Raw genomic sequence first — 17,379 nt, 5'->3', positions numbered from 1 at the left:
TAAAACATAAATCAGATTCCATGACACTCTTGCCTAAAATCTTCGGTGACTTTTCCCTGCACTCAGGATGGAACCCACACAGCTCTGCCCGACTCACAAGGCTGCAGCCAGGCTCTGCCACCCTCCCGTCCTCACTCGCCCTTCAGTCCTGTGAAGGGGAACCTGCCACGCTCTCCTCCTCAGGTTTTGAAGCCACTGTTCCCCCAGATGGAAGGCACTTCCTCCTTCCCTGCACCACGATGGACCCTCTTACTTTCTGGTTCTGAGATGCCAATGGCAATTACACAGCCCGGGGTCCAGTGGTGCCACCAGCAGTCCTGGCAGTGTCCTCGGTGCATAAGACTAATGGGCAAAATGCCCTCCTACTGTCTAAGCAGATGGTAAGTGCAGTCCACCCGAATCATAGTAATTTAAAATTTCTGGTAACCACAATAACAAAGATCAAAAGAAGCAGGTGGAATTATTAAATATATTTTATTTTGGCTAACACATTCAAATTACTATCATTTCAAACAGGTAACCAATACAAAATGATATAATGAACTTTTTACATTTTTCTCACTAAGTCTTTTTCTCAATCATATGCAAAGTATACCATGAGAAATGCTGGGCTGTATGAAGCACAAGCTGGAATCAAGATTGCCGAAGAGATGTCAATAACATCAGATATGCAGATGACACTACACTTAAGGCAGAAAGTGAAGAACTAAAGAGCCTCTTGATGAGAGTAAAAGAGGAAAGCGAAAAAGTTGGCTTAAGGCTCAACATTTAGAAAACGAAGATCATGGCATCTGGTCCCATCACTTCATGGGAAATAGATGGGGAAACAGTGGAAACAGTGACAGACTTTATTTTGGGGGGCTCCAAAATCACTGCAGATGCTGACTGCAGCCATGAAATTAAAAGACGCTTACTCCTTGGAAGAAAAGTTATGACCAACCTAGAGAACATATTAAAAAGCAGAGACATTACTTTGTCAACAAAGGTCCATCTAGTCAAAGCTATGGTTTTTCCAGTAGTCATGGATGTGAGAGTTGGACTATAAAGAAAGCTGAGTGCCAAAGAAATTGATGCTTTTGAACTGTGGTATTGGAGAAGACTCTTGAGAGTCCCTTGGACTGCAAGGAGATCCAACTAGTCCATCCTAAAGGAAATCAGTCCTGAATATTCATTGGAAGGACTGATGCTGAAGCCGAAACTCCAATACTTTGGCCACCTGATGCGAAGAACTGACTCATTTGAAAAGACCCTGATGCTAGAAAAGATTGAAGGCAGGAGAAGGGGACAACAGAGGAGGAGACGGTTGGATGGCATCACCGACTCAATGGACATGAGTTTGGGTAAACTCCGGGAGTTGGTGATGGACAGGGAGGCCTGAAGTGCTGCAGTCCATGGGGTCGCAAAGAGTCGGACACGACTGAGCGACTGAACTGAACACTAAGCCTTTGAAATCTGCTGTGGACTACACACTTAGCATATCCGAACTCAGACTAGCCCAATTCCAAAGACTCAGCAGCAAGCAGCAAGGGGCTGCCCTGCTGGACAGTGGAGCAACTCTAACCAGCAGAGCCCCACGATCGCCCAGGGGTGCCGGACCCCTGGCGCAACCCGAAATGCCTCAGGGTTCTCCAGGGGCCGGCAAATGGGGTCCTGGGTCCCGGGGGCCGGCCCTCTGCCTGCCCCGCGGGGCGGGGCCAGAGCAGCAGCAGTAGCCCCGCCCCGTCCCCCGCCCGCCCCGGGCCGGTGGCCCTCGGGACCCGGCTGAGCTCAGCGCCCGGCGCCCAGCACGGCCCACTCACCTCGCCACCGCCTCCACGGAGCCGGCGATCGCCGCGCCGCCGCCCTCACCACCGTCGTATAAGACGCCCGAGATGTCCAGCAGCACCCCGCGCACGCCGGCCAGCAGCTCGCCCCACGCGGCCATCGCGGCCCGCCCCCGCTGCAGCTCGGGGCCCTCGCGTCCCAACCTGCGGCAAACGCTGCCGCCGTGGTGGCCGCGCAAGGGCTCCTGGGAAGTGTAGTCCCAACCCCCGCGGGGTGGGGCGGGGCTCGAGAGGCGGGGCGGGGCTGGGGCTGAAGGGACGGGGCGGGGCTAGGGCTGGGGCTGGAGGGGCGGGGCGAGGCGGGGCGAGTCGCAAAGCCAGGGAGACAGGTGCGCTTCTTCCGCACTCCCCTAAATGAGAGCCTTTTGACTGGAGATCCGTGGACAAAGATGAGGAAGAGCGGGAAAACAAACCCCCCTGGGAAATAGCCAACCCTCCCCCCTCCCCCGAGAATTAGAGCAAGGCCATCCACTCCAGTGTTCTTGCTTGGAGAATCCCAGCGACGGTGGAGCCTGGTGGGCTGCCGTCTATGGGGTCGCAGAGTCGGACACGACTGAAGCAACTTAGCAGCAGCAGTTGGGACTACAAGGAGGCACCTATATAAAAGTAACAAAAATGAATGAGAACAGGAAAAGATTCTCTTTGGTATTCCCACCCTCTGTCCGGACCGCAGTTCTAAAAGCAACGGCGATACTTGGGTGCTTTGACCGGATAATCCTGCGCCCCTGAGAAACAGTGCTAAGAAAGTGAGCCTAAAGGCCATGTCTGCAGTGTGAGCTGTGATGCCAAAACAAGCTGGAAGACAGGGACTAGAATTGCTCAAGAAGTAAGATGGCTGCTGAAAGAAATACTGTGCCATCAAAAAGAAGGCTACGTGCTTGTGTTATAACATTATATGAAAAAACAGAATGCAAAACTGAATGTAGGGACTTTCTGGTGGCCCAGTGGTAAAGAATTTGCCTTGCAAGGTGTGGGACACAGGTTCGATCTCTGGCTGGGGAGCTAAGATTCCCACATTCTGGGGAGCAACTAATCTTGTTTACCACGATGAGGGTTTGTGCACCCCCTCTGTGTGCCCTGTGGAAGGATCTTTCATGACACAATGAAGATCTCACATGCTGCAACTAAGATCCAATACAGCCAAACTAATAAATTAATTAATTAAAAAAAAAAACAAACACCAAATGCAGACCCCTGCCTGCAAAAATAAGGATGCATAGGAATAAGGCTGAAAAGGAAATGGGAATATTGCAATGTGTTTGCCCAGTGAGATTTTTGGATGAATTTTTACATTCTATTTAATGTTACATCATTTTTGTAGTAAGTAAAAGTTGACAGAAAAGGGGAAGAATTTCCTTGACCACCCCTCTGACCAAGTGTTTAAAGTGAAACTTGAAAGAATGTGACTTCTCTTGGCCTGAGTTAGCTTTAAGGTTTCAAAAGAAGACCATTAAAAATGAAATAAAATAAAAAAGAAGACCATATTCCCATGCCACTTTGTCTCAGTCTCTGGAGTTACAGAGAGGATGAAGAATTCATCAGAATATTAGAACTCGGACCCAGTTCAGTGAGTCGTGCATGTCATGTTGGTAAGTTTACTGGGGAAACTGCAGTCTGCTGACCTTATTAAAAGATGCTTACTCCTTGGAAGGAAAGTTATGACCAACCTAGATAGCATATTCAAAAGCAGAGATATTACTTTGCCAACAAAGGTCCGTTGAGTCAAGGCTATGGTTTTTCCAGTGGTCATGTGTGGATGTGAGAGTTGGACTGTCAAGAAAGCTGAACACCGAAGAATTGATGCTTTTGAACTGTGGTGCTGAAGACTCTTGAGAGTCCCTTGGACTGCAAGGAGATCCAACCAGTCCATTCTAAAGGAGATCAGTCCTGGGTGTTCATTGGAAGGACTGATGCTGAAGCTGAAACTACAATACTTTGGCCACCTGATGCAAAGAGCTGACTCATTGGAAAAGACCCTGATGCTGGGAGGGATTGGGGGCAGGAGGAGAAGGGGACGACCGAGGATGAGATGGCTGGATGGCATCACCGACTCAATGGATATGAATTTGGGTGAACTCCAGGTGTTGGTGACGGACAGGGAGGCCTGGCCTGCTGTAATTCATGGGGTCGCAAAGAGTCGGACACGACTGAGTGACTGACTGAACTGAACTGAACTGAACTGACCTGACAGGAGAAATAGGAATATCCTTTCTGCTCTTTGGGTTTTCACATTCTGATTGAGGGAGAAATGAATATGAGACCCTGGGCTTCCCTCATAGCTCAGTTGGTAAAGAATCTCCCTGCAGTGTAGGAGACCCCAGTTAGAGTCCTGGGGTGGGAAGATCTGCTGGAGAAGGGATAGGCTACCCACTCCAGTATTCTTGGGTTTCCCTTGTGGCTCAGCTGATAAAGAATCCGCCTACAATGTGGGAGACCTGGTTTGGGAAGATCCCCTGGAGAAGGGAGTGGCTACCCACTCCAGGATTCTGGCCTGGAGCATTCCATGCACTATACAGTCCATGGGATCCCAGAGAGTTGGACACAACTGAGCGACTTTCACTTTTACTCTCCACTTTCATGGTTCTTAGTTGCAGACAATATTCACACAGGGCATTAAGGAGCTTACAGATTTCCAAGGGGCCTGGGGAACCAAGCTCAAGCACCGCACAACAGAGAGCTATGCAGCTCTGAGAAATGAACTTGGCTCTTAAGATGACAGAGACTGACAGTACTGCCCCCAAAGAACCAAGCCTATGCACTTTTCCCTCAGCAGAGTCTCTCTTTTCATCTGTTGACTCCATTTCACTTCCACCATATCTGGCTTGGTGGAGCCTAGTCCAACCTGCAAGGGAGTCTGGGAAATGTAGTTTTTGCCTTCCTGATTCTGAGGTGCAGGAACTGGATGATCTGGATAATGTACCAGGACCATCATGAGCCATGCATCATCCACAGGTAGAACTTCAACTCTCTTGGCTCAGTGGGTCCCACGGGTACATGCGTGCCAGCATGTGTCTCCTGTCGCTTCAGTGCTGTCTGACTCTTGGCAACCCTACGGGCCGTAGCCAGCCAGGCTTCTCTGTCCATGGGATTCTTCAAGCCAAGAATTCTGGAGAGGGTTACCATGCCCTCTTCCAGGGAATCTTCCTGACCTAGGGATTGAACCCACATCTCTTACCTCTCCTGCACTGGGAGGTGAGGTCTTTAGTGCCATCTGGAAGTCCACCCCTGCCCACTCCACAGGTGCAAAATGGTCGAAAGTATGATCTTTTACCTTTGAGTTAAGACTGGGCAGAGAACAAGAGGGATGCTTTTAAGGCTCCTGATCAAACATGTGCCCAGTACTAGTGAGTGACAGACACAGCCAAGAGGATGGACTCTGCAGGCAGTGGGGGGCAGCAGTGGTTTCTGAGCAGCGGGGCAGCCTGAAGCATGACTGGGCTTTAGCTTCATGCCAAATAAGGAGGCAGGAAAAGGGCACTTCTGCCTGTCGGGGTGAGCCCACACAACGTTCCTCTCCCACTGGCTGGGCCTGACCTTGGGCACATTGCTTTCTGTATCTAAGATTATGGAGACAGAATAATGGCTCCTTGAAGATGCCCATGCCCTGCTGCTCAGGACCTATAGGGAATGTGTTTCCTTACATGGCAAAGGGGACTTTTTAGATGTGATTAAGCCAAAGATCTTAAAATGAGAGATTATCCTAGATGACCCACATGGGCTCAATCTGTTCACAAGAGCCCTTGTAAAGGATAGAGGGAGGCAGGAGAAGAGTCAGAGAAGACATGACCACAGAGGTGGAGGTGAGAGAGAGAGAGATTTGAAAATGCTGCCCTGCAGGGCTCGAATATGAAGGGGCCATGAGCCAAGAAATGCAGGCAGCCTCTGGCAGCTGGAAAAGGTGAAGAAAAGGAGTCTCCCCTACAGGCTTGTTTTTAAAAATATTTTATTTATATTTGCCCTACTCCTACTTCTCAAATATCTGTTTTAACTTTTAATTTTAATTTAACTTTTTTAATGCTGTAACTTTTAATCTGCTTTAACTTTTAATTTTAAAAGTTTAATCAAAAAAGTTTTAAAAAGTTTTAACTTTTTAATTAACTTTTAATATCTGTTCTTTTAACTTTTAACCAACACAATATCGTGTTGGTTTCTGCTGTGTATCAGTGTGAATCAACTGTAAGTATACATATACCTTCCTCCCATACCGCACCATTTCAGCCCTCTAGCTCATCACAGGGCAGCAAGCTGAGCTTCCCCACTAGCTATCTGTTTCACACATGATACTGTATATATGACAGTACCACTTTTAATTCGTCCCACCCTCTCCTTCCCCCCAAACCCCTTGATTTTAGGACAAAACTTGCCCCTAGAACTGTAAAAGAACAAAGTTGTGGTTTCTAAGCCCCTAAATTTGCGGTGATTTGTTCCAGCCACGATAGGGAATGAACACAGGGACCCAAGTCCCTCACCTGAAGGATGACACGTCTGCCCAAAGCAGCAGGTCTCTAAGTGTGGGCTCAGCCTGACTGTGGCCTTTCTTCGGATGTAATTTCTGTTGTTGTTCAGTCACTCAGTCGTGTCCGACTCTGCGACCCCATGGACTGCAACAGGCCAGGCTTCCCTGTCCTTCACTGTCTCCCAGAGTTTGCTCAAACTCATGTCTGGGCATTGGATAAGTTAGAGTTGTTTTCACTGCATATAACAAATACCCACCTGCAGTTGCTCAACCAAATTGAGTTTTTTTTTTCTCGTAGATCAAGAAGCCAAGTGGAAGGCAGTCATGGGCAGGTACAGCAGCTCCCAGAATTGTCAGGAAATGGGCTACTTCCACCTTTCTGCTCCACCATCCTCAGCATATGGCTTCTTCCTCATGCTCTCAAGGTTGCCCCAGGCATCACATCTGCATTTCAGGCAACAGGGAAGGAAAAGGAGAAAGGGCCTGTGACAACTGAGTCTTGGCCTTTATACCAGGAGAAAAAAGCTGCCCCAGAATCCTGACCCAATAGACTCTTGTTTATACAGTTTTGGGCCAAAGCTAGTGAAGTGGCACATTAACCCTCCAGTGTCCAGGGAGGCATATTTCATCCACAGAGCTTGGCCTCTTACATTTCCAATAACCAGTTTGCAAATCATGTCTGAATTTCAGCTGAAATTTGAATCCTTCCAATCCTCTCTTGGTGAGTAGACGTGTGTATAATCCTTCCAGATTGGCTTGTATTAACTAGGACTCTTTGGTCGCCAGTGACAGAAACCCGATTTCAAATGGCTTAAGTTGAGGAATCTGTTGGCTCATGTAAACATCTAGTCATTGATGGCTTCAGGTGTGTCTGTTCCAAGGCATGAATGGAGGCATTCTGGGCTCCCTGACTCTCCATTTCCTGACTCTGCCCCCCTCTCTTGCTCCTTGGAAGAAAAGCTATGACCAACATAGACAGCATATTAAAAAGCAGAGACATTACTTTGCTAACAAAGATCCGTCTAGTCAGGACTATGGTTTTTCCAGTGGTCATGTATGGATGTGAGAGTTGGACTGTGAAGAAGGCTGAGTGCCGAAGAATTGATACCTTTGAACTGTGGTGTTGGAGAAGACTCTTGAGAGTCCCTTGGACTGCAAGGAGATCCAACCAGTCCACCCTAAAGGAAATCAGTCCTGAATATTCATTGGAAGGACTGATGCTGAAGCCGAAACTCCAATACTTTGGCCACCTGATGTGTAGAACTGACTTATTTGAAAAGACCCTGATGCTGGGAAAGATTGAAGGCGGGAGAAGGGGACGGCAGAGGGTGAGATGGTTGGATGGCATCACCAACGCGATGGACATGAGTTTGGGTAAACTCTGGGAGTTGGTGATGGACAGGGATGCCTGGCGTGCTGTAGTCCATGGGGTCGAAAAGAGTCGGACACGACTGAGTGACTGAACTGAACTGAACTGAGATACAAACTATTAATACCATATGTAAACTAGATAAACAAGGTCCTACTGTATAGTACAGGGGATTATATTCAATATCCTATAATATATCACAATGGGAAAGAGTATGAAAGCATGTATATACATATATACCTGATTCACTTTGCAAATTATATTCAATATCCTATAATACATCACAATGGAAAATAATATGAAAACAGTATATGTATACACATATATATGAATCACTTTGCTGTCCACCAGACACTAACACAACATTGTAAATCAGCTATATTTCAATTTTTAAAAAAGACTGAAGGTATGAAATTTGGGCACAGGTGTGGGTAACAGAGGACTTTGTCCCCTGCCTTGCAGGAAACCACCAAGAATGATCACACGTGTCTCCATTCAAGCAGGAAGCAGGTGCTTCGTATATCTGCCAAACCCTACCTTGCTCCCCCCGTCTGTACGCTGCACATGCCTCTCTTGTGTCCGGTAGGACGATGACACGTGATGCTCACCATCAAAAAGCCCAGAAAGCGCCTCCTGCGCAGTATCCCTGCTCCTCTGGCCCTGTCCTTCCCCGATTCTCTCCTCATATGTTCTCAGCTTATCACTTGGCATTTCCCCCCCATTCTCTTTCTCCCAGTGACATGTCTTTCCACTTTTCCAGATGTCTAGAGCAATTTGGCAGTTCCCTTCTCTTGGACTACTCCTGGGAATATCTTAAAACATTAGAAAACAGTGCCTGAAAGAGCTTCCACGACTGGATCCCAAACCTGCACCACCATATCCTCCTAGGCAGTGCTTGGGCTCAGTTACTTCTCAGAAGTCCTCTTCTATACCTCAGATCCTGTGTCACCTTGAGGGAAAGCCATTTGATAAATGTCTGCAATTGGATTTCACCCTGAGGCAAGGATGTGGCTTCCTGTAAGAAAAGAACGTTACTGAACCAGGCTCTAAAAATCTAACAACTACCCCGGTTCAAATCTCAGCTTCCCTACTTCCTAGCTCTGGGGTCACAGCAAAAGTCATCTGAAGCTCTCTAAGCTTGGTTTTCTCTACTGTAAACTGGGGGTATAATAGTGCCTGCTTCGTGGGGTTGTGGCAAGGGTTAAATGAAATAACCCCAAATAAGCAAAAAGCTTAGCTCAGTGCCCTGGGCCAGAGAAAGTGCCCAAGAAAGAAGAGCTATTATTGTGAATGCTTACTGTCTTTACCAGGACAATACCCTCCTCCCACTGCCTTCTTACCTTCTTTGATGCTTCCTCCACATTTCTGAAATAAAGGAGTTGATTGTTTTTTAAACCTGTTGATTTCCAAAAAGAAACAGTGATTTCTTAAAGCAAAAGCTACTGAGTAACATTTTAATTTTGGTTGCAGTCTGGGGATTGGGTGGCTACTCTGAGAGCTTTCACAAATCAAAGCTTTTTTTTTTTTTTTTTTTTAAGGAACACTTGCTCTGCTTGGCTGTCAGAGTTCAAAGCCCTGGTGGGAAATGGGAAATGCTAGCCTTTAATTGTAAATGAACTCTCGACCACCAAGGGCTGTGGAGTCAAGTAAACAAGTAACAACTGATTCTGCTGCTATGGGTTAGTTTCTTTTTAAAATCCAGCACCTCCCCCTCCCATTTTGCAGCCCGATTTGAGTTGAAGACGTCTGCGGTTCACTTCTCCCCCTTTGTTACCTTACCACGTTGTGCCTTATGAAGCTGTCTCTTTGGCATAATGTCCTACCCCGTGGGCTGGCCCAAACTGCAGGGTTTTACCTAGAGAATTTAAGGTGTATTTTATTTCAGGAACATCAGATTTTATCTCAGATGCTTTGACACAGCTCAAGATTGCTCTCTCTCTGCACATGCTGCAGATTCTTTCCATTGTTAACACTGTTCACGGCTCAGGCGGCAGCTTCTCAAGGCTGTGCTGGAGGCATAGGCCACTTTGTTTGTGGAATCGCTCGGGAAGCTTGGCATCATTGATTTGCATCAGTGCCTCTGGAATAGCCTTTGCCTTCTCCTTAAAGATACTATCTAAACTGTGAAATTCATTAAATAGCCCCAGAAATGGATCAGGTTATTTAACACAACATCCCTAATGGTGCAATATCTCAGCTGTCTGCGCTGATAGTGAACATTGTCTTGGCGAGTGTTATCAGCCCGGGACACCCGCTATGAATATTGATCCTGAGCTTGTTACAGCCATCACTTGCCATCAGGACAGGTCAGGGATGGAACCTACCTAGCATCAAAGCAATTTAAAGACAGCACTCAGGCAGAATTTTAATGCCCACGCTGAAAACACAAATCAACTCCAAGCACAGGGAGAAGGTGGCTTGCTGGAGACCGATGTACTTATTACATAGGAACATCTCGCATATAAATACACGTGTGAGGACGTGAGCAAGTCAACACATCTCCAGATTGTTCCTCTAGGAAGTCTCACTGCCTTTCTGGTCATTTACAAAGCAGGTGGCCAGAAAAACAATTCCCCCAGACACCCCCGCCCCTCACCAAATTGAAGGATTTAGTCTGTTCTCCGGGTGAGGTGTCTCTTTTTAAGTTGGGTGAGTAAGAAGGAGCATTTTCTGTTCCTGCAATGTTGATGGGAGACACCGTGGTGTTTCTTTTTTTAAAATTTATTCTCAATTTATTTGGCTGTGCCAGGTCTTAGCCGTGGCATGGAGGATAGTCAGTCTTCCTTGTGGCATGCAGGATTTTTTAGCTGTGGTATGTGAACTCTCAACTGTGTCACGTGAGATCTAGTTCCCCGACGAGGGGTCAAACCTGGCTCCCCTGCATTGGGAACGCAGAGTCTTAACCGCTGGACCATCAGGGAAATCCCACATCATGGTGTTTCTTGTGGCACCTGTCTCCAGAAGCCAAGTCCTGAATGCAAGAGTTCACAAAACTTCATACAGCACTGAGCACACATGTCAGAAATACAGGGAAAATAAAGGGCAAGGGAAAAAAGGTGACTGAAAAACTGCTAGGAGTTCTTGAAGATTCACCGCCTTACAGCACATGGCCTTTATGTGTTCTTGACATTCCAGTTTGTTGCTTCTCCTTTTGCGTCTCCTTTTCTGTATATAACACCTGTGGACCTCAAAGGAAATATGATTCAAATTATTTGAACAAAAATTTTTGGAGATAGTCGATAAAGTGAAAAGAAGATGACTGGGTTTAGCCTGCTCTGGCTTCTGCACCTTCCAGGTCCATCTGGTTGAGGACATGGGATGCCCTCTGGAATGCCAGCCCACGTTCCCCTGAAAGTGACTTCAATATTTCTCAGAGGAGAACAGATAAGGACAGGGACCATGCGGAGCCAGAAATGTCCATTCTGGAGGTCCCTTAAAAAGACCTATTTCTAGCTGCCGTGGAGAACCTAAATATGAAAACACATAAATGTGAATGGAAAAATGTAAAAGGGGAGTGGGATCAGTGGGGAAGGAGAAAGAAAGAAAAGATTTAAAAAATTTTTTGTTTTATAAAGTATACTTGATTTCAATATTGAAATGTATTGACGTATACTTGATTTGGGTCTTCCCTGATGGCTCAGATGGTAAAGAATCGGCCTGCAGTGAAGAAGACCTGGGTTCAATCCTTGGGTCAGGAAGATCCCCTAGAGAAGGGAATGGTTACCCACGCCAGTATTCTTGCCTGGGGAATTCCATGGACAGAGGAGCCTGGTGAGCTACAGTCCACGGGGTTGCAGAGAGTCGGACAAGACTGAGTGACTAACACACACACACCCCTGATTTACAATGTGTTAATTTCAGCTGTACAGCCAAGTGATTCACTTATACACGTACCTACATTCTTTTTCATATTCTTTTTCTATTATGGTTTATCACAGGGTATTGGATATAGTTCCCTCTGTTATACAGTAGGACCTTGTTGTTTAAGAAAGATTTTTTTTTTTTTTAATCAGGTGAGAAATGGGCGAGAAAGAGTTGTCAAAACAAAAACCAAACTACCCTATCGGAGACCTGGAAGGTTCTGTGATTGGCACTCCAGGTTCCTGGGTGCCACGGTTTAGAGCCCTAGCCATCTTTCTTTGGTTTTCCCTAGGCATGCGTTCCCTCTGATTGGAGGTGGTCTGCTGGGCTTGGCCAGGGCACTTCCTTCCCTGATTTCCTTTGAAAGCACAATTCATCTCAGCTTTAGGACTGGAGCTAGCTCAAATTTCGGCAGGGCTTTAAAGTCCCCAGGGAATACAGTGACCGCCTCTGGGAGGGGCCATGAGCTTTGAATGAGAAAAGCTCCAAGAAGCTGGCCTGTAAGATCTCCTCTTCAATGACAGATGGAATTAGCAGCACCCCCCACCCCCGTCCCCACTGCACTTAGTGGAAGGTTTCTCCTCCCCTTCCTACTCCTACCTGCTCAGACAATCTTAATTGCCAAGTCATTGTTTGAAAACCCCATGGGGCCGGGAAGAAAGGGACAGCAACCTTAGAGGTAGCTCTGGGCTGAGGGGTCGGAGAAGCCTCAGAAATTGCCGCTGAGATAAATACTTAGCGCTCAGACTGTCCCCCAAGCAACAAAAGAAAGGGAATTTAAGAAGGGCGTGGCTGGTGGAAGCTTCCCCAAGGACTGCTGTGCCCCATCCCCACGGGACTTGGTGGGTTAGATGCAAGCCTTTTATCTGTTTTCTGACCATAAGTCCAAACCAGGCAAAACACCTTTTAACATTTTTCTTCTTGGGACTATTGGGAGGATGGGGGGTCAAAGATGCAACCTGCTTCCCAGAGACACAATTTAACTGTGCAAATGATCAGACCTGTGTCTGTGAAGAACGCCTGAAGGGTATCAGGGGTCGTGCTTGGAGTCTCCACAGGACAGGGCAGCCGCCCACACCTAGCTCACCTGTCCTCACCAGAGCATCTTGGCTGGGGCTCAGACATCTCTCTGAAACCCCTGCTGCTCCCTGACCTGGCTAGGCTCCAGGGTGGAAGGGAAAGCCTCTGTCACAACCTGGGTTTTGTCCAGTCCACAACTTGGACTTTCCTAGAGAAATAACAGAACTTACTGCAAAGAATAGTGGTTCAGGAAAGGAGACCCGGCTCCAAATCCAGACTCTGTCACCAACTAACAGTGGCCCTGGGCAACATCACTTCTCACCTTTGAACCTCATTCGCACATTTTCTCTTCTTAAAACCGGGATAGATAGCCTTGCCAGGCCACGCCCACCGCACAGGGCTGCTCGGAAGATCAAACGAGATCTCGCACGTGTAAGGGCGTTGTAAACTAAACTGTGAGAACATGAAGGCTTTTAAATCCGAGGTGGTCAGGTCCGAGGCCATTACTGTGATGCACTGGCGAGGCAGGCGATGTGCTGAGCGTTGCCTTCGTGTAATCAGTGCTGGACTCAACTGCGTCCCCAACTCAAAGGCGGGTGCCCTGGAGGAAGGGTGCAAATCCAAGCCCGAGTCGGGGTGGGTGTATTGGGAGGATCTTCGGGACGAAAGCTTCCTAACTTCCCTCCCTCGCTCACCGTCAGTCCCAGCAGGTTGGGCGGAAGCGCGCTGAGCCCGCAGCGCTGTCCAGGCGGGCGCGCGCACCGGACGCACCTAGGCGCCCCCTCGCCGAGGCTGGAGGTCCGGGCAAGGCTCGGGGTAGTCTTGGGGGCTCCTGCTAGCGCGCCTTGCACGTGGCGGGGGCCTCGGGTAGCCCAAGTGCCAATCCGCGCGCAACCTCGGGCCGCTCTCTCCCAGCCCCGCCTCCGCGCCCCCCTCCCCAGATTCTCTTGGCCGCCTCGACCCTCCTACCGGCTGAGAGCTGCTGCCGAGCCACAGCCTAAAGCAAGCCCGAGCACTACCCTCCCCGGACCCCGCGCCGCCGGCCTCTGGGGCATGCTGGCATGGCAGGACGGCGGGGCCAAGGCGGCTCCCTCCCACCACAAGATCTCCTTCTCGGTTCTGGATATCTTGGACCCGCAGAAATTCACCCGCGCTGCGCTTCCAGCCGTGCGTCCGGCTCCCCGGGAAGCCAAGAAAAGTTTGGCAGAGGCCGAAGCAAGGAAGGACGCCAGCCGGGACCCGGTTCCGCAGCGAGAGGCTCCTGGTAAGGAAGCGAGGCGGCCTCGGGCCCGGAAAGCCCCAGCTTAGATGCTGCGATGGGCGGGTGGGAGGGACGGCCCGGGATCGGGTGAGTAGACCTTGGCGGCGTCTGCCCCAAAGGGGAGAAGGCACACAGGAAGAGGGCTGAAAACAGCAGAGGAGCAGCGAACGTGTTAGGCGCTCGGCCGCGTCCGACTCTGCGACCCCGTGTCTGTAGCCCGCCAGGCTCCTCTGTCCACGGGATTCTCCAGGCAAGAACACTGGAGTGGGTTGCCATGCCTTTCCCCCAGGGGATCTTCCCGACCCAGGGATCGAACCTGGGTCTCCCCCAATGCGGGCAGATTCTCTACGATCTGAGCCACCAGGGAAGCTGCAGGAAGAGGCACATAGGGGCACATCCCCCTGCCCCCCGCCCCCCGCAGCATCCCAGGTCAGAGATTTGCCACCGAAGCCTATCCCTGCTCACCTGCCAAGCGAGTAAGCACCTCAGCTCTGAATGACCGGCAGTGGAAACTAATACTTACCCAGCACCCAATTTAGCCAGGCTTATTCACTTATTGGGCATCTAATGCTCCCGCCATGTGCCAGGACCTGGGCTAGAGACTGGGATACAAGTCAGGGAAAACTTCAATACCTGCGAGGTCGACAGCATCATTAAGGAGGTCGACAGGATCATCCCTCCATTCTCTGGGTGAGGGAGCTGAGACTGATGAATCATGTGTCTGAAGTCTTAGCAGGCAGTGAGGTCCGGTGGAGCACAGGGGTCCCTTCCGGCCCTCCAGAGACAACAGCAAAGAATCCACTGCCCACCCGCTCAGTCTCCCTAGACCCAATCGTTGACTGGACTGGGGTCAGGGTAGCTTGGGGTGATGGTAGACTCTTTTGTCCTTTCTCTCCAAACCCTTTTTGACTTAACTCCTAACTCTGGAGGACCCTCATGAGGCGTCCAGGAAAGTTTGTGTCTGAAATGAAAGACAAAGGGCAGCAGGACCAGGGCTGGGTGAAGCCTGGGAGGGACTCCAAAGTTCAGGGGCGCAGCGCAGGGAGAGAGGCTTGAAGTCTGGCAGTCTCCTCCCCCCGCCCCGCGCCGCCCCCCACCGCTCCCCACCGCTTTCCATCCCCAAGTTTAGCGGTGATGGTCTGGGGCTCTGGGCGCCTCTGGCGGCCGCTCTTGGGCCTGGGCGGCCGGCCGGGTAATTGTTCCGATCGCCTCTCGCAGGGGCCGCTCTCCCCTTGCCCCACCTCTCTGATCGATATTCTATTACTGGAGCCTGCATATCTCCTGCCCGCAGCTTGCAGGTACCGACTTCAAACCCCCTTTCCCTGTCTGATCCTAATATTGTTCGATTAAAACTTACCTTTAATAGATGACATCTATCGATCCAGTTCCGCGCAAATCTGAAACTCTATTAACACGGCAGCAGAGAGAAGATGGGAAAAAGGGAATTTCACTTTAAAAGGGAGGAGAGGGGCGCCTAATAACTTCTTTTTCTAATTGCTAGAGGTTCCAGACCCAAACAGGCGTCTAGGGACGGGGGGAAGCGAGCCTGAAACGCACTTGACATCTCGATGTCTTAATGTGTAATACAACACTCTTATAAGGTTGTCCAATGAGCCCGTTATTTTTCCTTAATGCAGGGTGTCATCCATTGATTCCAAACACACTTCCTGGACACCTACTAGGTCGTAGATGAGTAAAGAGCGAAGAGGCACCGCAACCCTAACTCTCACCTCCCGGGACAGGCTGGGCACTCTGGATGGGGGGCCGTGGGGTGGTGGCAGGGAACGCAGTCTCGGAGAGGGGCAGGGCAGGGCCCTGAGTTGGGGAGATTGCCGCCTACTCTGGGGAGGACGAGAAGCAGGTCCGGGGACCAGAACGGGCTGGGTGGTTCCCGTTTTCTGATCACCGTCCCCCTCTCCTCTAGATGCTGCGGGCCGCGGCGCCGGCTTGGCGTCCCCCCTGGAGGGGTCGGAGGCGGAGGAGGCGGAAGAGGAGGACGAGGACGTGGAGGACGCGGGGCGGCGGCGCGGGGAGCGGGCTGTGCACCTGAGGGCGGGCCTGACACTCTCCCCCGAGGCCCGGGCCGCGGCGTCGGCGGCGGGGGAGAGCGGCGCGGGCGGCCTCGCGGGCTCCCCCGGCTCCCCGCGGCCCAGGCGGCGGCGCGCGGAGCCCAGCAGCTCCAAGCCGCGGCGCGCGCGCACCGCCTTCACCTACGAGCAGCTGGTGGCTCTGGAGAACAAGTTCCGGGCCACGCGCTACCTGTCCGTGTGCGAGCGCCTGAACCTCGCGCTCTCGCTCAGCCTCACTGAGACGCAGGTCAAAATTTGGTTCCAGAACCGCAGGACCAAGTGGAAGAAGCAGAACCCCGGCGCCGAAGGTGCGGCGCAGGCGGGAGGTGGCGCGCCCCAGCCCGGGACTGCGGCGGCGAGCGGCGGCGCGGGGGGCAGCCCAGGTCCGCCGGGCCCGGGCGCGCATCCTTTCCAGACTTTCCCCTCCTACTCCGCGGCCAACGTCCTCTTCCCGGCCGCCGCTTCCTTCCCGCTGACGGCCGCCGGGGGCTCCTTCGCGCCCTTCCTCGGGCCCTCCTACCTGACCCCTTTCTACGCCCCGCATCTATGAACCCCCGAGCCCCTTGGGCCCCTCTTCGTCTGGACTCACGAGTGATTGGCGTGGACTTGTGGTCCCCACCCTACCGAGGGGCGCCGATGCATAGGGACCGCCCCCTCCTAGTGCGCGGGTGTCCGTGCGCCCCTTCCCTGCCGGCTGCCTGGAGGCGCCGCCAGAGGGCAGGGAGAGGCCGCCTGCCGACTCCCAGGTGCGCGCCTTCCCGCCGCGCGGAACCCCGGAATCCACACGGTCCACTAAGGGGAATCAAGGACCGGCCACGTTTCAGAGTATCCGGAGACGGAAGCCGTCCTTAAATCTCCCCGTTTCTGGACCTGCTCTTCCCGGTGGGTCAGGCTTCATTCAGTTCAAGGGCTCTTTCTGAGGGTCTGGGTGTTCGGAGGCGCGCGACTAGCCCAGCGCCGGGCTTGGAGTCCGGAGAGAGCCAAGACCCGCCCTCCAGCGGCTCACGAGGATGGAATCTGCGAAGATTTTGGCTCCCTCAGAGCCCAGTTGTTTTTGTTTCCCTTTTCAGAGCCGATTGTTTCCCATTTCATACTTGGTTACTGGCCCCAATCCAGCGATTCCTTCCGAACACTGCGAAAGTTGGCGAGAACTGGGTCTGTGAGCGCACACCGCCGCCTTGAGATGGACCATTTTTTAAATGCATAACGCTCTACGTTTTTAGATCTTTCATTTAAGATTAGGACCTGAGAGCAACTCTCATTCCAGACTGTCGCTCCACAGGCTATTCCTGAGAAAATGGGTACCTAACTTTTCGGAGAAGACCAGAAGTTCGTGCTGGGAAATTCAACTGCTTTACAGCTAGACTTGCCTACTAAGGTAGAGCGCAGTTCCCCGCTACTGCAAGTTTTGAGAACAGCTTTGACAAACCATGACTATGGCCCCAAAGGCATGAAAATAACAAAGGGACCAGTGGCACAACTGAAATCTTGAGGTCTATACCTGAGACTGCCCATTATGA

General features: G+C 50.9%; 2 protein-coding genes across 3 annotated transcripts in view; one reads left to right on the top strand and one right to left on the bottom strand.

The window, feature by feature from the left end:
- Nucleotides 1-1,924, bottom strand: part of LHPP (phospholysine phosphohistidine inorganic pyrophosphate phosphatase) — a 126,260-nt gene extending 124,336 nt beyond the window's left edge. For both annotated transcript variants that reach the window (XM_068961621.1, XM_068961622.1), the window contains exon 1: nt 1,800-1,924. In XM_068961621.1, coding sequence (XP_068817722.1) covers nt 1,800-1,924 — 125 coding nt within the window. The remainder of the gene's footprint in view (nt 1-1,799) is intronic.
- Nucleotides 1,925-13,582: 11,658 nt separating this feature from the next.
- Nucleotides 13,583-16,409, top strand: NKX1-2 (NK1 homeobox 2). The gene is made up of 2 exons (XM_068961859.1): nt 13,583-13,793; nt 15,715-16,409. The coding sequence occupies exons 1-2, from the start codon at nt 13,583-13,585 to the stop codon at nt 16,407-16,409; spliced, it is 906 nt and encodes a 301-aa protein (XP_068817960.1).
- The last annotated feature ends 970 nt before the right edge of the window (nt 16,410-17,379 follow it).

This window comes from Capricornis sumatraensis, chromosome 23, assembly GCF_032405125.1.
Source record: "Capricornis sumatraensis isolate serow.1 chromosome 23, serow.2, whole genome shotgun sequence".
In the NCBI taxonomy this organism is placed as follows: Eukaryota; Metazoa; Chordata; class Mammalia; order Artiodactyla; family Bovidae; genus Capricornis; species Capricornis sumatraensis.
The sequence above is the reverse complement of the archived record's forward strand: the minus strand, read 5'-3'. Positions and strand labels throughout refer to the sequence as shown.

What these genes read in the sequence shown, in the direction of transcription:
- NKX1-2 (XM_068961859.1), top strand. Translation starts at nt 13,583, where the DNA reads ATGCTGGCATGGCAGGACGGCGGGGCCAAGGCGGCTCCCTCCCACCAC. An exon ending in TCCGCAGCGAGAGGCTCCTG is followed by an intron (nt 13,794 to 15,714) that starts GTAAGGAAGCGA and finishes CCTCTCCTCTAG; the next exon opens with ATGCTGCGGGCCGCGGCGCC.